At 41.4% G+C, this 21269-nt stretch overlaps 2 protein-coding genes across 2 annotated transcripts; one reads left to right on the forward strand and one right to left on the reverse strand.

Annotated features, from left to right (window-relative positions):
• Window positions 1–3001: 3001 nt before the first annotated feature.
• Window positions 3002–4958, forward strand: LOC143305403 (uncharacterized). Its single transcript, XM_076688876.1, has 3 exons — window positions 3002–3143; window positions 3412–3543; window positions 3918–4958. Exons 1-3 carry the CDS (start codon window positions 3139–3141, stop codon window positions 4612–4614), a joined length of 834 nt encoding a protein of 277 aa, XP_076544991.1. The 5' UTR covers window positions 3002–3138; the 3' UTR covers window positions 4615–4958.
• Cubn (Cubilin) lies at window positions 4268–20869 on the reverse strand. The gene is made up of 50 exons (XM_034318820.2): window positions 20704–20869; window positions 20494–20623; window positions 20256–20420; window positions 20122–20166; window positions 19920–20060; window positions 19746–19849; window positions 19536–19683; window positions 19236–19478; window positions 18853–19168; window positions 18462–18784; window positions 18007–18363; window positions 17771–17924; window positions 17458–17645; window positions 16879–17386; window positions 16580–16805; window positions 16185–16502; window positions 15947–16107; window positions 15529–15861; window positions 14923–15416; window positions 14445–14837; window positions 14096–14372; window positions 13757–14011; window positions 13035–13546; window positions 12773–12971; window positions 12335–12706; window positions 12064–12260; window positions 11652–11992; window positions 11201–11382; window positions 10910–11131; window positions 10696–10842; window positions 10445–10632; window positions 10218–10377; window positions 9880–10113; window positions 9726–9799; window positions 9429–9658; window positions 9139–9339; window positions 8929–9064; window positions 8416–8749; window positions 8156–8341; window positions 7787–7943; window positions 7548–7725; window positions 7113–7358; window positions 6890–7052; window positions 6494–6708; window positions 6338–6415; window positions 6209–6273; window positions 5902–6142; window positions 5581–5743; window positions 5209–5450; window positions 4268–5102 (listed from the first exon to the last, which is right to left on the reverse strand). The coding sequence occupies exons 1-50, from the start codon at window positions 20769–20771 to the stop codon at window positions 4989–4991; spliced, it is 11124 nt and encodes a 3707-aa protein (XP_034174711.2). The 5' UTR covers window positions 20772–20869; the 3' UTR covers window positions 4268–4988.
• Between the last annotated feature and the right edge of the window lie 400 nt (window positions 20870–21269).

Genomic DNA, 21269 nt, shown 5'->3' on the forward strand with positions numbered 1-21269 from the left:
TCATTTATGTACTTAAAAAATTTGTTTCATCAGTTGTATCGTCCTTAGTTCAACCCTCGAATGGGGGGTCATTGATGATTTATTTAACTTTCAAGTGGAGATAAATTTTTCCATTTTAATTTTTAAAAATTTTAAATGATTCTTTAACTACCGTCTTTGTCGACAAATTTCACTATCTAATTTTAATTAGAATTGACCCCTCTATTTGAAAATTGATTGCAATGCTCACTAGTCTTGAATTAAAAAACAAATACAAAGAAACTTTTCGTTCTCAGGAGAAGATTTGTTCGACTCACAATCAATGATTCCATTCACTTAAGGAACACAAATGCTAAGAGAGATGATCGTTGCAAAGTATTGTAATTTTAATTATTTTTATACTGGCACCGTTTACATGCGATAAATGTTAAGCCAATTTTCTCTTTGTTAATCGTTAGTTGTAAGTAATTTAAGTTACACGCAGATATTTAAACAGTGAATACCGAAAATTAGGTGAAATATAATCCTCGCATACGTAAGCGTACAAATACGAATTGTTCACGTAGAAGAAATTCGTCAGTCGTTAGAAATTCTAATAAATCTGCGTGTAATTTTTTTTCTGTGCCATGTGCAGAAATTTAACACTTTCGTTGAATGAGAACAAAAATTCATTTCACCGGTTATATTGTCGCTAATTTAATTGCGATGCTTAATTATATTAAGCATTAATTGTGAATCAAAAATAGTTCTGTTGTGCGAACGACACATCTCACAATCAGATGTGTTACTCGAAATCAGGTAACTTTGTAACGAGATCGAATACCATGTAATTCATGGCGAGAACATGACAAGAACATGAGCAAATTCAAAAATATATGATTACGTATAATTTCACTAAAATGCTGTTGATATTTCTAACGTACGTTCCTTCAATTCGGTACACGTCATCTTTATAAAATTAGCTCGTCCAATTAATCAATGTTGATGATCAGTTGCGTCACTAGATATCTGTTGCAATAAATAAGATTGCCAAATATAAGAAACCCAAATTCGAGGAAAACACGTTTCTTTGTTATCGGGAAACAAAAAATCGGGAAACCGATAAGGGGATACTTGTATTGTCTAGTAAAGGCAATTGCGCGTTTCATTTATCTGTTGTTGCAGGTCTCCTTCAGAATCAGATATCAGTGGAAAACAAATTGTCAGATAACCGGATGATGCAAAGAGTCAAGAAACAACGACAAATTTATTGTAATAACCGAAATGCACGAAAAGTCGTAAAGACCGGTTATATCGGTGCAGACCTATGGATTTACGACATTTTTCTTTCTATGTTTAACAAAACGTAGTGGTCTGGTTATTCTTGAAGGTTTGTTTTTCTAAAAATCAACAGGAATTCAAGTTACTTTCCATCCTTGGCAACGATTCTAAAAATAAACTTGAATATTTGACCATCCAAAACTCGAATGTTTTCTTTGAAATCGTTAAATTGCTAATGATTTTAACGAAGCTCGCCTGTTCTTTAGGTATTCTGCAAATTAACTAAAAATAGTATTTCATTTGTTTACACGAATTCCTAATGGATGTAAAAATAATAAATTATTAATATTGCACACGATATGGATGATATCATGAAACAACAGAAGGTTCGTTAAACGTCGGATGTGAAAGACCGTCGCTATCTTCGTGATTCGTGAAAAGACGTCAACGAGACGAGCTTCGTGTACGATTCCTTGAAATTACCTGCGGAATCATCGCTTGTTTGTTACGATATAGCACTTCATTGATTGTTAACTGACGTCAGATCCCTGGAGTACACAGATTAGATATCTCCCGACCTAATTGTGTTTCACTTGTGCCTCGAACGATAAAGGTAACCGAAAGAAGAAGACTAAATGAGAATCTAAACCAGTTACATTTCCGATAGGGAAAAAACCGCTCTTCTCTTGATTCAAAAGTTCACAGTGATCTCCTCCGAAGAGTCGCTATGGCAACCAGACCGTACCAACTTTGGTCACGATCGGACGAGTTTAGATTTTCCATGAAATCGAATTTTGACTAATTGTAAGTCCAAAACCCAACTTTCGTACCACATATCTCGGAAACCAAAACCGTGCACCGAATAATATTCAAGGTGGTTACTGTGGAGGTCAAGATCTATCACCATACCAAGTTTGGTCACGATCCGATGAGTCTTCCCGGACGCGTCGGATATATTATAGACTTTATCTGGTTTTTTCGGGAAAAAATCAAGAGAAAAGCGAAAAGTAGAATTAGTTCAAAATTAGATTTACTCTAGGTCAAGAACGACTGCTGAAGAATAAAGAAGAGGATCCACACGTCGCGAGACGTTCACCGGTGATGGCACGAGAAGGGAACTAAACTCGAGAAGGAAGAAAACTTACACAGGAAGGTAGGAGTGTATCTCCAAAATGACGTCAAGAACAACGGAGAATAGAATTTGCACGAATTTCGAGCGCTCTACGTAAAACGCAGCGTTAATTTCTCCGTTACTGTCATTAGCGAATTAAACGTGGGAACGAAGAAAACTTAGACTCGAAAGCTGGAAATAGGATTTAAAGGAATTCTAACTCGAAGAGTCGCGAAACGAGGCGTTAATTCCTCATTCAACTTGTGAATAAAATGAAAGATCGAAGGAAGAAACAGAAACGGAGCGAAGGCGGTAATAGTGTTTCTAAAATAGACTCGCTTCATATAAACAACGATCAAAAATAACGAGGAAAAGGACTTACATTGAACTTTGAACTTTAAGATGAATCGGCGACCTCTTGTTCTAACATTGGAAAACGCCTCGAAGAAACTGCAAATAAAATAAAATAAAAAAATAAATAAATAAAAGAAAGAAAACTCACAAACGGTTGGTGGAAGAGTGGTATTTTAAAAACGATGCCAAGGACGAACAGAGTCTTCTGGAACTATGAACTCGGAAAAGAGGAACGAAGTGACAATTTTTCGATCAATTTCGCGGCCGAATTTTGCGCTGATATCGCGATCGTTGAAACGACAGGCGCGCGCTTCTGTCGAGATTATCAACACGTATAAGATATAAGAGGAACAGGGAACGGCAGTCAGTGTTGTTCTGAATCTAGTTCTCGAGCGTACATTTACTGGACAGAGATATTCAAGGAACAAGACGAAATGCGGTGAGGCAAATATTTTGATTCCCCTGCGGCTACTGCACTGTTGGGCAACTGATCTGGAATAACAAATCAGATTGAATTTATTCCTTTCACGTCGATAAGCCGAATAAATTGATCGGTTGTTATTCGAAATGTTTAAACATAAAATAAAATAAAATTAATTCTTCCTTGTTTTGAAAATCAATTTTTATTCGAATAACACTCAACGCTGGAGTATCGATGTTACTAATTAGAACAGAATAATATGTTAATTTTGATCATGTTTTTTTAGTATTTGGCTGCTTTTTACTATTCTTCTGCTGGTCACGGTGCTAGCATCCGAGACTTTCGCAAAGAAACCTGGCAAGGATGTGCAATCGAAGGGTAACCACGAGAAGAAGAAGAGAGACGTAGCATACTCCAAGTGAGTCTTCAATCGATATATATTTAGAGGGAAGATTTTTCCAGCATTTAATTTGAATTTTGGAAAAATGTAAGACAAGCTCAAAGATAACGGTCAGATTCTTCTCTTTGTATTTTTCTTTGAGAGAATTTTCTATGATACGTGGGAAAAGATGCAGTATTGGAATTCGCAATGCAGGCGACAATTACGCAACTGTTTTCCACTCGATCGTTCTTATCTTCTCCGCGGTCGACGGACTTTGTTTTTCTATCGATTAATACGCGACGATCGTTTAACCCTTTCGACGATGATGATCAAGAGCTTGTTAGAATCATTCGATGCATTCTATGCAAGGAACGAGAATATTTTTCATCTGTTTCATCTGTTAATTTCAGAGAAGAAAAATCGAAGGACAATGAAAACAGGAAATTGCAATCGAAGAAGAGGAAGAACAGTGCTGCCGAAGAGAAGAACGTCGAGGTTCAATCCGAGAACGTTAAGACCGAGGAATCAGGAAAAGCGTACAAATCGAAGAACAAGAAATTAAAAGAAAAGGAAAACGTCGAGCCGAAGAGCAACTCGAAGCACGAAGTGAAAGAGAAATCGAAGAAGAAACAATCCAGCAAGTACTCAATGGAATCGCAGGATGTTCACCAGAAGAATTCGAAGAAATCGCAGAAGAACAAATCGAAACTTGAAGAGAGAAACTTGGAAGAAGACAAGAAATCGAATCATAAATTAGACGGTAAAACTGCTGAGAAAGTTGGAAAGATTAAGGAAGACAAAAAGAAGATGCTTCAAGAGAAGAAGAAGAAGAAGACAACAACAATGGAGGAAGTACCCGTTGAAGTAGAACTTGAAGAACCCAAAATGAAATTATCGAAGCAGGATAAGAAGAAGGTTGAGAAGAATAGAAAGAAGCGTGAAGTTAAAGCGGAAAAAGAAGACAAAGTGGATGTTCAACCAATTGAGGAAGAACCAGCGGAAAAGGAACAGGAAGCGGAAGGTTCGAAAACCAAAAGCTGTTCGCCAGCTGCTGAAGCTGAAGAAGAATTGAACCAAGAAGACCCAGAAGAGTGCAACGAGGCATAAACACCTTGAAACTTCCAATTTTTTCATTCATGCTTCAAACATTTCAATCATTCAAATTAGACCAACACGAACGAATGACGTTTATTATAATTAATTAAGATTGATAAGAATTCGTTATCTCATCAGAGATCGATGATCGACCAATCGAAATATCACACGTTATTATTAAATCGCATTTATTTAATCTCTATCTACGTTGAATCGCAAACGTTACGTGGCTTATTTACAAATAACACCTCTTCAAGGTGTACTGATGATAACAGATAGACGACATACAAATACCACTATGATAACCTACGAAATGTACATATAAGTTGAAGAATAAATACGTTTTTTTTTTATTATTTTCCTCTGTCTGGAAGTCCTTATTTATTTTAGACAGTTTTACCCATGAATGTCGCGGACCAACCAGTTCCAACGTTGTTTACCGACGAACTGTATTTCACGACCAATCGTTCGGAGGCTGCGGTGAAGGGTGCTGGTTCATCCTAGAGAAATAGAAATAAAATTGATCAAATTTTAATGAATAGGTAATATTGCTGATATCATTGATTTTGGATCATTTAAAAAATTTCAATGTCTTCTTTGAATTACCCCTCCGCAGTAAGTGTTGGACAGAATTATCAATCCTTCCGAATCGACGTCGTATACTTCCACATTGTTGTAGTCGTAACAGCTGTTGCCAATGTCAAACTCAACGAACTCCAACACCACTTTCAAACCACGTGGCACGCTTATGTCCCACGTGCAGGCAATGTTCTGTCGATACTCGTTCGGATACATGGGTGACGTGAATGACCCAGCGTAATTGAATAATCGACCACCGCATCCACGACCTGAGTGATGAAAAATTCATATTTATCTTGCAAAATTTTCGTTGTTATTATCAACGGTCCATTGGACAAAACACCATTATCTTATTGTTTTAAGATAATGTAGAAACATTAGAGGGGGTGAATTTCGTACCTTCATCGGTAGTTGTAAAAGTGATGTCGTAATATTCGTAACTGGACTGCCATTCGGACCAAGAGCGCAAACTCAGCTTGTTTCCGGTACTGAAAATGGGACTTGGTGTCTCCATCGAGCACAATGTTGCCAGAAGTTTGCCATTGAAGCCGCCGTCGTACACCTGTCGTTTAAAGTTTCAATTTATTATTTATTTATTTGTTCGACGGTCGGGTACTCTTTACATAGGAGATAACGAACACAAGGCCTCCGAGGAATCAATTGGAAAATGAAACGATTATATTTTCAAATTTTCAAATTTTCAAATTAGAAGAAACTTACTTGCATTGCAGATTTCGTGCAGTCATCGGGGTCATAGATCATGAACCTGTTGAAGTACAATGAAATTGTGTGATTTGGTGGGGCTGTGATTGTGAACCAACAATCATCGATACTCTCGTGCATAATTCGTCCTTGTATCGAAGTGTAATTTCTATCACAGGACGAGCCACCGTATTCGATTTTGAAGCCCCTGTGAGTAGTGCTGTCCGCTTTGAACAGTATCTCGAGCTCTGTGCTGTAACTGTATCAAAAAAGGGTAACGAGTAATTAATATTTTGATCATGATTAAAATTACCTGAACGCTTACCTGTAATAATCGTGGGGCAACGAATGACCACAATATTTGTAAGAAGTTGATGGCGAATGAGTATCCTGTTAAAAATATGTTTGAATAAGACATTTAAATTATTAATTAATAATTTGATGGATTAATTACCTGTACATAATAAGGACGTTCAAAGTTACCGTTCCAAATAAGATCATCTCCAAAGCCTTCGTCAATATACTTTCGATTCTACGTAAAAATAATTCAATAAATAAGTGAAAATTTTCCACTTTCTTTACATTCTGCTGAATATTATCAGACAATTACCGTGGAATCTGTAATTTGGAGGAACTCATCGCCGCAGTTCTCCGAGTTAGGCAGATCAAAATCAAGGAAACGTATTCTGATTTTATCGGAGTTTGGTTTATAGGAGTTGATTATCCATCGACATTTTGTACCCGGTGGGGGAGGGGACGGATAATTTGGTGATTTTAGTACGAGATTCGTGGTGTTTGTTATCGGAGGAGCGATCATACACAGGGCTGAAACAGTAATCGATTATATATATTGATCCTTCGCTAATTCAAAATTTCAGATTTCAAAGCTTTAGAGTACCTATGTAAAATTTAAAATTCTAAAATTTCATTATCGAAGGTTGACTAAGAAAAATTTGAAAATAATGTCAACATTTAGCTAGAATTGATTCTGAATAATTAATTTTACCATCGATGGCTTCCAATTTCCCTGCAACTCCAGTTCCTTCCAGGGTGACATCGCTGTACAATCGTATCCAAAGTTTGTTCGAAGTGGACATAATAGGAAGCGGAATCTGACTGCCACAGTATATGCCAAACAATTGTGCAAAAGGTCCACCACCATCGCGAACCTAAATAATTAAAATAGTTCAAAGTTTTGCGAGAATTTCTCGTAACAAGGTATCACTTACCTCGAGATAATCACCGCTGCATTGATTGGCATCACGATGATTAAACGTTTTGTTAATAGAGTTTTTCAGATCCATACTATTAATAGTGAATTTAATATTCTTTCCAGGAGATGCTTTTACGGTCCAGTGGCAATCTTCCATGCTCTCGTAAGTCGAACCGTTTTGAGTCTTGAATGATGCCGTGGTTGAAGAAGATAAGTCAATATCGCCACCGCAGCCTGCTGCGGCACTCTTCGTGAACAACACCTAAAATATTTATAAAAATAATGAAAAATCTGATACATTATAAGGTAATAAAACGATCGATCCTTTTTCTAAAAAAAGTAAGGCGTATAATGTAACGGGTTTCTTAACCCTCGGACGGCGGACCATGGAGAAAGCCCTAATTCTATTTTTCAAATCTTACACTGTTTCTCTAAGAATAATATTCGTCACCTTTGCGATGAAACCACCGTTGTCGATAGGGGTATTCAAAGAGTAAACGACCGACATAGAATTGGAAGTTGATTTTACGACAGGTAAATGTTCCGTCATATTTCCGCACAGTGCAGCTAATCTACCACTATTCTCTGGTTCGCTGCCGTCGTAAACCTTCACGTTGTCCATGACGCATCTGCAACCACAGATGTGATTATTCAATAAAATTCGTATCTTATAATTATTACGCAACATACCTGTAATGATGATTCAATATTAATTTCTCAAAACGAAGCACCACGTTTTTATCGGAGGGTGCGATAATTTGCCACACGCATCGGTGTCCTCGATAGTAATCACCGAAAACTGATATAGACTTAATATCCTGAGGTTCCGTGATCGTTCCACCGCATTCTTTGAGAAAAGAAAACCAACGATGAAATATATTTCTTCTATTATTAACACATTATTGACCGGTCACAAGTTCATTCGTGTTTGCACTTGCATTATTTATATGAATTTATGAAACCCAGGGTATAAAATAATAACCGGTGACACGAGATAGTTTCTGTGTAAAATTGCCGGTCAACAATGTGTTAAGTAAACGAATTATCGAAATGAAATACCGTTAAGGATGTAGTTGAACGAGAAACCGCTTCGTTGTACGTATTTATCTGTCTTAAATATAATTTCCACCTTGTTCAAAAAGTTCTGTGTGGGTGGTTTATCATCGCCACAATATATTTCCTCATTTGCCATGTACAGGTCATCCGTTAATATCGTCAGATTGTCGAAACGACAATCGCTGCGACCTGAAATCACCATCTTATAATATTCCGCAGGGTTGTTTTTTGCTGGCACAACATTATAGATTCTCATCGCTTACTGCGTTCCAGTTGAAAAGCTGTGAATTCGACGACGATATTCTTTCCCGGAGCGACGAGGGTGTAATTGCAGAATAAATTCTTCGGATAGAAATTCGGATATAACGGCGATTGGATGACCTTCGCGGTCGAGGTCACCTCGAAAACACCGCCACAATTCTCGTACAGAACCGCGTGGAATCCGTCGCCTTGAATCGCTTCGTTCGAGTGGAAAACTACTTTCATACGATTGCCGGTCGAGTTAAACGGTGAGGGTGTGTTTCTACCGCATACTTTTCCGAGATCTTTCCAGGTTTCGCCGGTGGTTTTGTTGTCATCTTTTATCCAGTCGAATGCCTGATTATACGTATTTCGTGAGAATTTCAGTGATTGTACGAATAGGATGGAGTGTCGATGTAATAACCATAAGAAAGAAATCAAATGTATAACGGAGAGTTAATTTTCATACTAATAGGATAGTAACTGTATGGAAACGTATCGTGTAAACTTGATTAGCATGCAAATTTCCCACCCACCTGCACGTAATCCTTCTCGCATTTCGCGCTGCTTTCTAAATTAAAACGATCGACGAACACCAGGCCGATGTGGTAGCCGTTCTCCGTGGTTATTTCCCACGTGCATTCCGCGTTGTTGGGATATTGCGACGGGAATCTGGTAAACGCAATCAAAATATTTCTCGATTCTCAAGTTAGAGAACGTACGCTTATCATACGTATAGAGCTTACTTGGGCGAAGAGATCTCGCGACTGTTAGCACGTAGAACACCGCCGCATCCGTTGTTAACTGGTTCCAATATGAATTCGAAATCGTTCGTCTCTTTCGCACCTGTGTATTCGATCCATAATTGATTCGATGTGCTCGTTATGTTGTACGGTCGGGCGTTACCGCAGAATCGGGTGATTTCTGGTGCGAACGGACCACCGTTTCTGTATCAAATTAATAATAAAATAATAATTCATCTATGATAAACTATAATTTGCAATCCCATTCGTGTTTCTTGTTCGATCTAATTCACCTGACAGAGATGTAATTGTTGACACAATTATCCAAATGCAGCTTGGTAAAGTGCAATTTAATCATCTCCCCGGTATCCGGGTAATTAGCGTGCCAGACACAATTAATAGGGAAGGATACGTTCTTCGGTGCTCTAATAACATGCGATAAACCCTGCAGGATACCGCCACAGGGTTGCCATTGGTAGGAGAGATTGAAGTTCATAGGTCTCCCATAGGTACCGTTTATGATCTGTAAGCCGGTAATATTCGCGTGATACGAGAAATCAATACAATCATCGTATCTATCGATAACTTACGATCAGTTCATTAACGGGCTTTGGACTCCTCAGGTATGTTGGTTCCGTGTAATTTCCGCAGAGCATACCGATACCTTGTAAAATGATAAAATAACGTACATTTTATTCCACGTATATTTCGTTCGATTCCTAAATGCTGGTAAATTCGACTTACCGATCAGCGAGATGTGCGGGTTATTGTAACAGAATTTCGTGAATACATAGCCACGGGATCCACCCACTATACCAGTTACCTTCACCGACAATGTTACCCCAGTGTTGTTGATGTTGTTCGCTAAACTCTCGGGTGCCTCTATGCTCCACTGACAGAAGTAGGACGACTCGTTGAAGGGTGCAGTCTTCGGTCCGGACAGGGTGCCGTTCACGTCCTTTATCACCCCGCCGCAAGCTGAAAAGTCGATGGAGTTCAATTATTACATGGTCGTTCATTCAACGTTGAGTCTGTTCGAAAACTTGATCGTTTATTTATCACAAATTGTTCGATAAACGTACGAGCCGGTGCTTGGGCATAATAACGCAGCTTGAAACCACGAAAACCAGGGGACGACGAGTAACTGATCATCATAATATTACTGGAACTCCTGATCAGTTCCATTGTTCCATTCTGACGCAACACTTTTATTCTTGATTTGAAACGGAAATCATTGTAGAACTGTAATACAAAAAGGTAGATGGTATTAATGAAATCGAAGGAACTTATGATGATTTTAAATACTGACTACTACGGAATAACTGATCCTCGTCTGATCAGGATCCGAGTTGATATCCAAATCCAGTATATCGGCCACTACTTGGAAACCTTTCGGAAGTTTGATCCTCCAATCGCAGTACCTAGAACGTGTCGCAACGTTGGGATATCCATACGACTTGATCGTTCCTTGCATTGCAGTGTATTCACCGCCACAAACTGCAACAAATATTATTTATATCTGTTTTCTATTCGTTCGCTTGTTCGAAAAAGAACGTTTACCTTCTTGAGTAGACACGAATTTCAAACTGAATCCTCTGTAAATCTTGTACTCGTAATTATCGCTTTTGAATGTCAACATAGCCTCGTTTGCGGTTGTTTCGAATGGTTCAGGTATCGTGGTGCCACAGTACACACCAATCTCGGTAACTGAAAGACGACGAAGAGATCAGGATATATTTTCGAATTTGAACAACACGTTTCTATTTGAAATTACTTGTTTGATTGTCGGGAATTCTCTCGCTGACTACCAGGAAATCATTGGACTTGCAGTTCCGGTAGCCGCTTGCCATATGAATGTCGAGGAACTCGAACTTAATAGTATGATCAGCTGGTGCGACGATCCACCAGATGCAAGTTTGATTCTTCAGGTAGAAGAACGGATAATTTGGAGAAGTGATGACACCGTTGTTTCCTCTGATGATTCCACCGCACTCCTCTGCAACAAGAAAAAAAAAGAAAAACGATAACAATCGTGAAACTTTGCAGTGTAATTTTCGAAACGAACCTCCGATGGAGATGACAGCTTTGAAGCCGTTGCCTGGTTCCGGAACATCCGTGTAGTAGTGAACGTAGATCATATTTCCGGTACTGGTGATGCTACTAGGCGCGACGTCTTTGCAGAATCTTCCAACAAGCTTCGAATTCTCCGTTCCACCGTCTCTCACTTCGACGTATTCTCTTTCGCAACTAAAATGTATTTTAATTAGATAAAAACGCCTTAATGTAGGCGTTTAGTGGAGGAGGAGAGGGTATCGTCTCCACGGACGCCTTTGGTTCGGGCCGGGGACCGCTAGGTGGCGGCGAGATGATGGGGGATCGATCAGTGTTCTCGCTGGCGGTCGCTCGACATGCAGTTTGAAGGAGTTCCTAATTGCGGTATGACAGGTACGAGCCTGACAGACGATCGCCTTTTTCTCCCCTTTCCTACATTATTTTAATTAAATAAAAAAACTTACTTCATAGTGTTAGTCAGATCGAATCTGTTGATGAAATGAATGGTAATTCTTTCTCTGTTAGGCGCAATCGCTGTCCAGGTACATTCTGAATCCGGTGAAGGAATATTCGGATAATTTGGTGTGCTAATCTCCCAGCTCTTCTGCTTATTAGTCAACACGAACTCTTCTCCGCAATTCATGTTAACTTCCCTGTAGGTAAGTTTGAAGTTCACGTTGGGCTTAGTACCGGCTATCTTCACGTAAAGACGATTTCCGGTTGTCTCGAGAGGAGCGGGCGCCACTTCGCCGCAATATTTTCCAACCCCTAGTAGAGGAGATTTTATGTCACCGCCATTCTTCAGCTACGACAATAAATAATTTCATATTTTAAACGAGTTAATTGATTAATTCAATGCCAACTAATTGCCATTACCATTAGGTAATTGTCGGTGCAAGTCCAACTGGGTCCTTGTTGTATCGACATCTCAACGACATTCACCATTATTGTTCGTCCAGATCTCACTTCGACATTCCATTCGCAAGTGAATTGCCAGCTTCGTATCGATTGGATCGAGGTTGAGTTATTCACCTCGATCACTCCGTTTGGACCTTCCAACTTGCCACCGCATTCTGGATAAGCAAACAATTGATAAAATGAACAATTATTGATTTATAAAAAACCTGACTTGGCTATTTTTAATTACCTCGATATACAGATGCACTGAACCCAGTTTTATTCCCATAGCCATCCGATTCGAATTTTACCGTCATCACGTTTCCTGCTTTGATCCAAGAGAAGGAAGTGTTAGGCCAACACAAGTGTTCCACCAGTTCAGCATTGTTGGGCTCTGTCAAAGCGTTCCCTGAATAAACTGACACGAAGTCTGCCGTACAGTAGATTTGTTGTTCAAGGTCCATCGTGAGTATCATTAGGACTAGATGAGTTCCAGGTGGAGAGGTGATTAACCAAGTACACCGAAGATCAGCTTCGTAGCCATCCGGGTAACCAGGTGACGTGAAATCGTAGGTGCTATTGTATTTGTCCATCAATCCTATTTCCTTACTGCATTTCGATACTAAATCATCAAAAACATAATGTTCGCTTTTATTTGAAGGATTCAACGATATAATTTTTCACTTACGTTCGATGTCGGCGTTCTGCGAGCTTAAACTATCCCTTGGTATTTGAATCCAATTCAATCGGAACCAACTGCCCTGTCGCAAAATATCTGACAATAATTCCAGGTAAGCGATGTTACTGTTCGTAGTGAAGGGCTTGGGAACGTTGGTACCGCAGATTTCCTGTAAACCAGGCGCCTCGTTGTCGTAGCCATCGTACACCTGATAATTAAGCGATAAGATGAATAATTAGCTAATTGACGAGGAGGAATCGACGGTACTCACCCTTAGGTAGGAGTAACATATCGAACCGGAGTTCTCTATAAACATATCGGTAATTTCGATTTGTATGACCCAGCCAAACTCGACGGTGATTCTCCACGAAACAATGTCCCTTAACTTGAACGGTAAAGGATAGAGAGGCGAAGTAATTTGTCCGGTGGGACCAGTGAGCTCGTTACCACCGGTCAACGTATATTGGCCTACGAAACCCTTTGCCACCTGGTCACCGTCACTTTTGAATTTGATCCACAATTTCGACGAGGATTGAACCGGCTCGATATTGGTCCCGCAAGACGTGCTCAATAGTTTACCGATCCCGCTGTCCTCGCGAATCTCCAGATAATCGAGATCGCAGTTTTCGCTCTGTTGCAGCTCGAACTCGGAGAAGGTCAGGCTAAGTTTGTTCCCAGGCGAATTGTTTATTATCCATATGCATTCGGAGTTCAATGGATACGTGTTCGGGTATCCTGGCGAGGCGATCTTCCCTTTGAAAGAGGTGTACGTTCCTCCGCATGCTGTAATATCGTTGAGAAATTTTCGACAAAATTAATATCAAATCATTTTTGTCAGACAAGAAAAACGTTTGAGAATCACTGGTACAGGAGGACGTTCATGGAGAAACAAAATATGCAACTCGTTTTCAAGTAACTTGTTTCCAATATCAAAGACGTTGAGCGAGTTCTCTGGGCAATAAAAGGAAAAAGTGGAGCAAACGCATCGTTTACCAGAATTCAAGACCGTGTAGGTGAGAGCAAAGTGTCCCATGAAGTCGTAATGCGCTTCCAAATGCACGGTGAGGGTGTTTCCAGTGCTGGTTATCGGCAAGGGTATAACATCATCGCACCATTGGCCCAAGGAAGGGCCATCCATACCCTCTCCCTCGAACACCTCGATGTGATTCCAACCGCATTCCCCGTTCGTCTCGTCCATATTCTCGGTGTTAATCTCCATGTGGGTGAAGGTAACGGTGACGTGATCAGCTGTTGCAACGCATTCGTTAGTTATTTAAACCATTTCCGTCAGGAAGCTCCATAAAATGATATAAAAATAGGAAACATAACCACCTGGATCCTCGGCGCTCAATATCCAGGTGCAATACTCCAAATTATTCATTGTGGTTCCGACGAAGCTTTCTATCGGAGTTAGATAACCATCGTCTTTCACAATAATTTTCGCACCGCAAGCTTTACTATATTCCGCTTTAAACCCTTTCGCCGATAATATACCATCCGTTCTCAACACTATCAACATTTCATTACCAGTCGACTTATAAGGTGATGGTGTTTCGTGTCTACAATGAGTACCCAATAATTGCGAGTTTCTCGTTGCTCCGTCGTATACCTGTGAGAATTAATTAATTTTCAAAAAAGATGATGAATCGTAGTTATTAAAATACACTCGTGCCTTTCATACCTTAACATAGTCGTCGGTGCAATTCATGCTGTCCTCCACATCAAAGTCTTGGAATTCCAAGCTAATCACGTAATTCTTGTCCACCTGTATCAGCCACTCGCAGTTCAATTTGTGCGGATAATTTTGCGGGTAATTAGGGGACAATATGATGCCTGAGTCGGTGGTGTATCTGCCGCCGCAAGTGATGGGTACGCTTCTGTAGCTGGCGTTGAAACCTCGCGCAGCGTACGATACGTCCGAGTTGAACTTGACGAACATTTTATTCCCGAAGCTGGTGTAGACCACCGGTTTGTCGGAATAGCAGATCTCGATCAACTGTGGTGCTTCTGCGTTCTCGCCACCGAAGATCGTCAGCTTGTCGAAGTAACAACCTGCCTGTTTCTCCGTGTTGATCTGAAAGTTGAACATACCGGTAGAATATTAATCGTTTAAAATAAATAAAAAAATTAAAAATTGATACAGTCATTCGGGTACCGACATCGTGAATAGTCAGCTCAACGCTGTGAGAGTAGTCGGTCTCGATCAGCCATTCGCATTCGACGTTTTCAGGATAAGCGGACGGATAGCCGGGTGACGTGAAGGAGTCGAAGGGTCTCGTCAGATGTCCACCGCAGCCGTCGACTAACCACTCGAGCCGGAAACCGTTGAAAGCTAGAAGAGAGTCGGTCACGAACGTCACGAACACTTGATGCTGAGACGAGTGAATTTTCCGTTTCACGTTTTCACTGTCGCAGATCTTCGCCAACTCCGTCGTAGGTTCGTCGTTTGTGCCCTCCTTCACCTCCAGATAATCGTACGGGCACTTGTCCTCTATACCGCTGCCTTCCAGATCGATATGTGAGAAGGTCAGATTGATCTTGTTGCCGACCGGAGCCTCGATGATCCAGCTACAGTTCAAATTATGCTCGTACTTGTACGGGAAATTCGGTGACTCTATCACACCGTGGAAACCGTGTAGCTTGTTGCGACATACTGCGAAGGAAACGGGTGTATCTTATATTTCTATGTATTGCACGGAAAATCAAGAATCTCCCCAATGGCGAAATTCTCGTTCGATGCGATCACCTAGAGGAAATCAACTCACGTGTTTCGTATTTCAGATGAAAACCGGGGGCGGAATTAGTGTAGTCGCTGGAGAATCTCACGTTCACTATGTTGGATTTCGAATCGATTACCTTTGGATGAGGGTTGCCGCAGTATCTTTGCGCGTTCTTGCGATAGATACCCTCGGATATCTCGATGAAGTCGAATTTACACTTCTCGTGATGCTCGAGTTGCAGGTCGACTATTAGCAATCGTATCAAACTGCCCGCTGCCACTGATATCCTCCAGTAACAATCGGCACTTTGATGGTACGGTTGAGGGTAATTCGGGGACATGATATCGCCATTGGCGGCATTCAGATTTCCACCGCAACCTGGAACGTCGAGAGACATCGGTCGAGGACGGAAGGAATCGATATCGTATCGTTATCCCCAAAGTGACGATGCTGTTTGCTTTACCTGTAGTCGTGCTGTCCCACTCGATACTGAACCCGCTGAACGCCCTCGACGCATCGGACACGAATTTCAAGTACATCTGATTGGTCTGGCTTATGATTTCCGTCGGGATGTCGGTGCCGCAGAATTTGCCGAGCAACGGGGACATTTCGTGGCCACCGTTCCTGAAAGCGAGCATTCGTCCGATCATCGCATATTTAAACAAGATTTCTTTTTTTTTCTAAAGCTCCCTTAATTTTACCTGATTTCCAAATAATCAAAGGCGCAGGTACTGTGTCTTTCCAATTCGAAATGTGTCACGTTGAGGATGACCCTCTGCTTGTTCGGTGCTTCGAGTATCCACACGCATTCTTTTCTGCTCGGATAGTTTTTAGGATAATTCGGCGAGGTGACCACGCCGGTCAATTTAACGTAATGACCTCCGCAGACTTTCGACGCGTCGATGAAGATATAGGACGCGACGAAACCGTCGCGAGTTAGCGACGAGTCCGAATGGAAAACGACGGTCAACGTGTTCCCTTGCGACATCAGTATAGGTGGTTTCTTCGAACCGCAGAATCTTTGATAACCGAAATGAAAATTCTCCAGTATCGTTTCTTCGAATAGTATCGTAGAAATAAATAAATTCATACTTACTTCCCTACCAGTTCGCTGTTATCTGACAGGTAATTTTCATAAACACTGACATAGTCGTGTCGACAGGAGGGATTATGCTCCAAGACGAACGTCAACCAAGTGATCTGTACCACGTGTCCTGGCGGTGCTTCCAACGTCCAGAAACAATCCTGGTTGTTTTCGTAATTGCCATTTTTCGATGGGGTTTGAATAGTTCCGCTATTCGCTGTGTACACTCCTCCGCATTCTGGAAAATCGAGCACGGATTTACAATTCGATTCCAAGATTATTCTCTCTGATCGATGAAGACATGTACGTACCGTTTGGAATGGACGTGTAATTGGCCATAAAACGACCTCCCGAGATGCAAGTCCTGGACCAGAATTTCAGGAACATGTAATTGTAGGTGGAATAGATCGGATCGGTGCTCGGTTTCGATTTAGTTGCGTCAAATTTGTCGAGACGAGTAGCGTTCTCATTGATCCCATCGTGGATAGACAAAGTACAACCTGTTACGTATCCTTTCAGATTAACGTCCATCAGGGTCAACGCTATCCTCTTCGTGGGTGGTTGTTGGATCACGTATTGACACATTCTGCTACCATCGTAGAGATTCGGGTACATCGGTGATATCAGGACCCCAGTGTCCTCGGTGAACGTACCACCGCAATAAATATCGTAGGATAAGGCGAATTCGCCTTTTCCAGCTGTCGCTGTGGATTTGAAGACGATTAACACCACGTTTGAGCTGGAACTGATGGTTGGAGGTAAGGTGGAACCACAGTATCTTCCTATCAGACTAGATTCGCTGGTGTCGCCGTTGAATATCTGAGATAATTTCGGTATATTAATTGTTAGAGTAGACGTAGGATTATTAATCTGTTAAATGAATGTAGTACCTCGACGAATTCCGTTTTACAACCGCTGGATTCATGCAACTCGAACTTCGACCAGGATATCTTCACGTGGTCGTTAACGGGCAGTTGTATTTTCCATTCGCAGTCCATTTCCATGTATGGATCCGCGTTTACCGGGCTCCTAATGGTACCGGAAGGAGCGGTGTACACGTCGTTGCATCCGGGTATGCCTGAAGGAGCAATGTTTAAGAGACGTGTTTCTTAACTCTTGGGCTATACCTTTAGATATTATTCTCTAACGTATGAAATTCTTTAAATCTTATTTAACTTGATCGATTTTTCATATTTCAATCACCTTCAATGGCGGAGTAATGAATTTGGAAGCCAGCATCCTGGCCAGCACTGTCCGAATGGAAATAGACCACAGCTTCTGAAGCTGGTACCACGATAGGGGGAGGATGAGTGTGATTGCAGTAAATTCCTAATGTTTCCTTGTGTATAGTGCTTATCTGTGCAAAATTTTGTTACGATCCGTTATTCCATTCGCCCATATTTCTCTCGGTACAAGAGGATTGCTAATTGTATCCTTACCGCCAGATAGTCGTTCCCGCACGTTGGATGTTCCTCCAGCATCAGCTGACCAAAATGGATCTGTATTCTCTTAGACGGTTTAACCCGGATGTTCCAATAGCAATCTCTGTTTGGTGGATACCGTCCTGGGGAGCCAGGAGAGCTGATAGTCCCGTAATCTTGCGTGAGTATACCACCGCAAATCGGTTGGATACTGTTCCAATGCAAAGCGAATCCGTCGTGAGATATGCTGTTGTCCGAGTGGAACCAGAAGTACAGAGAGTTATGGGAGGACACTATGTTCCCATTTCCATGGGGCAAAGTGTTGCCGCAAAATCTGCCGATCATCTGGCTGCCAGCGTTTCTACCATCGTGTATCTGCAATACATCGTTCCAATGTTTCAAATAGATATCAAACTTTCCGACTTTCCAACTCGCTAAATGTATGAGATACAATTTGAAGACGTGTTTTTCACCTGCAGGAAATCGTATTTGCAATCGGTCGATTGTTCCAGGTTGAATCGAGTGAAGGTAACGTTCAAAACAAGCGAGTAGTTGGTGACCAGGACCCAGGCGCAGCTCAGTCCGGGCTGATAAACATTCCCACCGATTGGGAACTGGAGATGTCCCAAGGGATTTCGGGATACACCGCCGCAAGATTGCCGCGGCAATTCGCATCTGCTGCCGGTGAACGGAGAAGGACAATCACAATTGATCCCGATGCTCGATGACACGCAGACACCGTTGTTCTTGCAAGGATTCGGCGTGCATGGGTCTATTTTAGTGTCGCATGTTGTACCTGAAAAAAAGAAATGAAATACAAACGCTTCCATTGGTAATATACTATATTATATCTTTGAATCTTACCAGTGTATCCAGGATCGCACAGGCAGACATAGCCACTGACTTGAGAAACGCATCTGCCATGTACACAGGGATTATTGATGCAACCCGAGTGAACAGATACATCCGTCGATGATTGACACCCGTTTCGACCGATTCCATCGCCCGTCATACCGGCAGGACAGCGACATATCACGTAGTTGCTTGTAAGTGCTGGATTTACGACACACCTGGCCAGTGGATGACAACCACCGTTGTTGATGGCACAGCTGCCGACGTACACGCAGGTCACACCGTCTCCGCGGTACCCAGTTGGACATGGGCCACACATTCTCGAACCCTGTTTCAATTTTTCGGCAGCATATAGAGTAAGAATAAAATTGTTTAATGAGAAAATTTTTAATTACCATTGTGTTGATGCATTGAACCGAGGGGGAGGTACTGCAACCACCATTGTCCTGCAGACACTCGTCGATGTCCGCGCAATAATAACCGTTTCCGGTGTAACCACGAGGACAGGAGTCGCAGAAGAACGTACCTGGAGCGTTGCGACAGGCTACCCAAGGATTCACTGAACATGGTCGATGATTTTGAACGCACTCGTCCACGTCCTTGATGCAGGCTGGGTTGGTACCATCGGATTGCCAGCCCTGAAATTTTTATAATTAATTTTCTGAAACACAGTATTAATATACACTGATATTTACTTGGTCACAAATGCAAGTGTAACCGAGGGGAGAACCAGGTTTGCTGACGCAGACACCATGACCGCAGAGTTCGTCGGAGTTTTGGGTGTTGCATACGGAAGTCTTCTTCGTGCAATGGATACCGTACCATCCTGGCGTACAGTCACATCTAACGGAACGAAAATTTTGTTGATAGAAAAACGTTGAAAGAAAAATTTTGTCATGGGTTACCTGTACGATCCTGGAAGATTGATACAAGTAGCTCCATTCTGGCAACCAAGATCGGTACCTAGCAATCTTACGCATTCGTTCACATCGACCATGCAGTTTGATCCCTGAAATATTTATCAAATATTGTTGATTTATTAAGGATAAATTCTTAAACGGCAGAGTTTTCAGAATCACCTCCCAATTAGACGGACAGTGGCACTGATATCCTTCGTAAAGATCCTGACACGTGCCGCCATTCAGACAAGGATTGCTACTGCACTCGTTCTCCTTTAGCTTAAGCTCTATCGATTTCACTTTGTCCTCCACTAGTCGTACCTAAGAAAATTCCTTTAAATATCTGTCCGATCCGTGTGTTAACGTTTCGAATCATACGTACTCGGTTCGCCAGCATACGAATCTTAATGGGAACTCCTGTAGAAGTCTGCAATAAATTCAATCATCGTCAGTAGCCTTCGATTCTACGGAAAAACGACGGTTCGCCTAGCTGCTCCTTTTCTCGATGACACTTACCTGATTGCGGGGGGTGGCACCCGTTGCGAATCCCCCCAGCAGAGCTATTCTTCTCTCCAAACCATCCGGTCCCTCCACGATCTGCATCAATCGCTGCAGGTTCGATTCCACCTCAGCCATGTATCCTGTTTTCCATCTTTCGATCAAGTGCGTCGCGCTTTGCGCCTGAAAGAAAAGCCGATTATACCATCGGTTTAAGCGATCCCTTTATTACATCTTCTGGCAAGCAATTTGGTACCGAGGTTGCGACGTGAAGTAGATTAATTTCGTTCACGTTCACGTAACCACCTCCAAGAATCTTCAGGGTGATGTTCCTGTCTTTCGCCGCGGAGATGATTAGGTTTCCATCTATCGACTCCAGCACGGGTCTTAAAAATCACGTTAATTGAATGTTAGATAAATTTTTTTTTTTTCTCTCTTCGCGAATCAATTAGGGATGGTGTCTGACCTTTCGTTCATCCAAGCCGCACATGTTCCCAACAAAGTGAACAGAAACCATTGCGATTTAATACCCATCGCAACAACACTACGAAGTCAATTTTACTGTTGCATCTCCTGCCGGATGCTGCAAGTGACCCTTTTCAGCAGGGTGCTCGTCGTTGACTGCATCGGATGTTCGGTTGACGGGCGTATCTTTGATCGAAGGTAGGCGTATTTCGATGGACTTATCGAGGTCCACCCATATATCGGTTACGCTAATTACGATACACAAAGTGTGGTTTATTCGTTGAAGAAATTTGTGGAAAAATTTTATTCCACAGGAAAATATAAGGATGTTTTATGGTGTTAATTATTCAGTATTAATTCTATAGGAAGTATACAGTGAATCGTTCTTAATATGATTTTATTTTACAACATGATAACTTTCAGAAATATACATACAATTGTGTACAATAGTCATGAAAAATTTCAGCGTAATTCTGAAATATAAGATACATATATTTTGTTAAACTATTAGTAAAATAAATTTTAATGCACGTAACAAATAGAATCGTATGGCACACGAGCGCGCAA

This window comes from Osmia lignaria, chromosome 6 (assembly GCF_051020975.1).
Source record: "Osmia lignaria lignaria isolate PbOS001 chromosome 6, iyOsmLign1, whole genome shotgun sequence".
Taxonomy (NCBI): Eukaryota; Metazoa; Arthropoda; class Insecta; order Hymenoptera; family Megachilidae; genus Osmia; species Osmia lignaria.

Excerpts from the sequence above, each read along its gene's own strand:
- LOC143305403 (XM_076688876.1), top strand. Across the intron at positions 3,544-3,917 it reads AGAGACGTAGCATACTCCAA|AGAAGAAAAATCGAAGGACA; the intron begins GTGAGTCTTCAA and ends TGTTAATTTCAG.
- Cubn (XM_034318820.2), bottom strand. The coding sequence starts at position 20,771 with ATGGGTATTAAATCGCAATGGTTTCTGTTCACTTTGTTGGGAACATGT. Across the intron at positions 11,993-12,063 it reads GCACCGACAATTACCTAATG|CTGAAGAATGGCGGTGACAT; the intron begins GTAATGGCAATT and ends TTATTGTCGTAG. Across the intron at positions 9,800-9,879 it reads CCCGCACATCTCGCTGATCG|GTATCGGTATGCTCTGCGGA; the intron begins GTAAGTCGAATT and ends TCATTTTACAAG.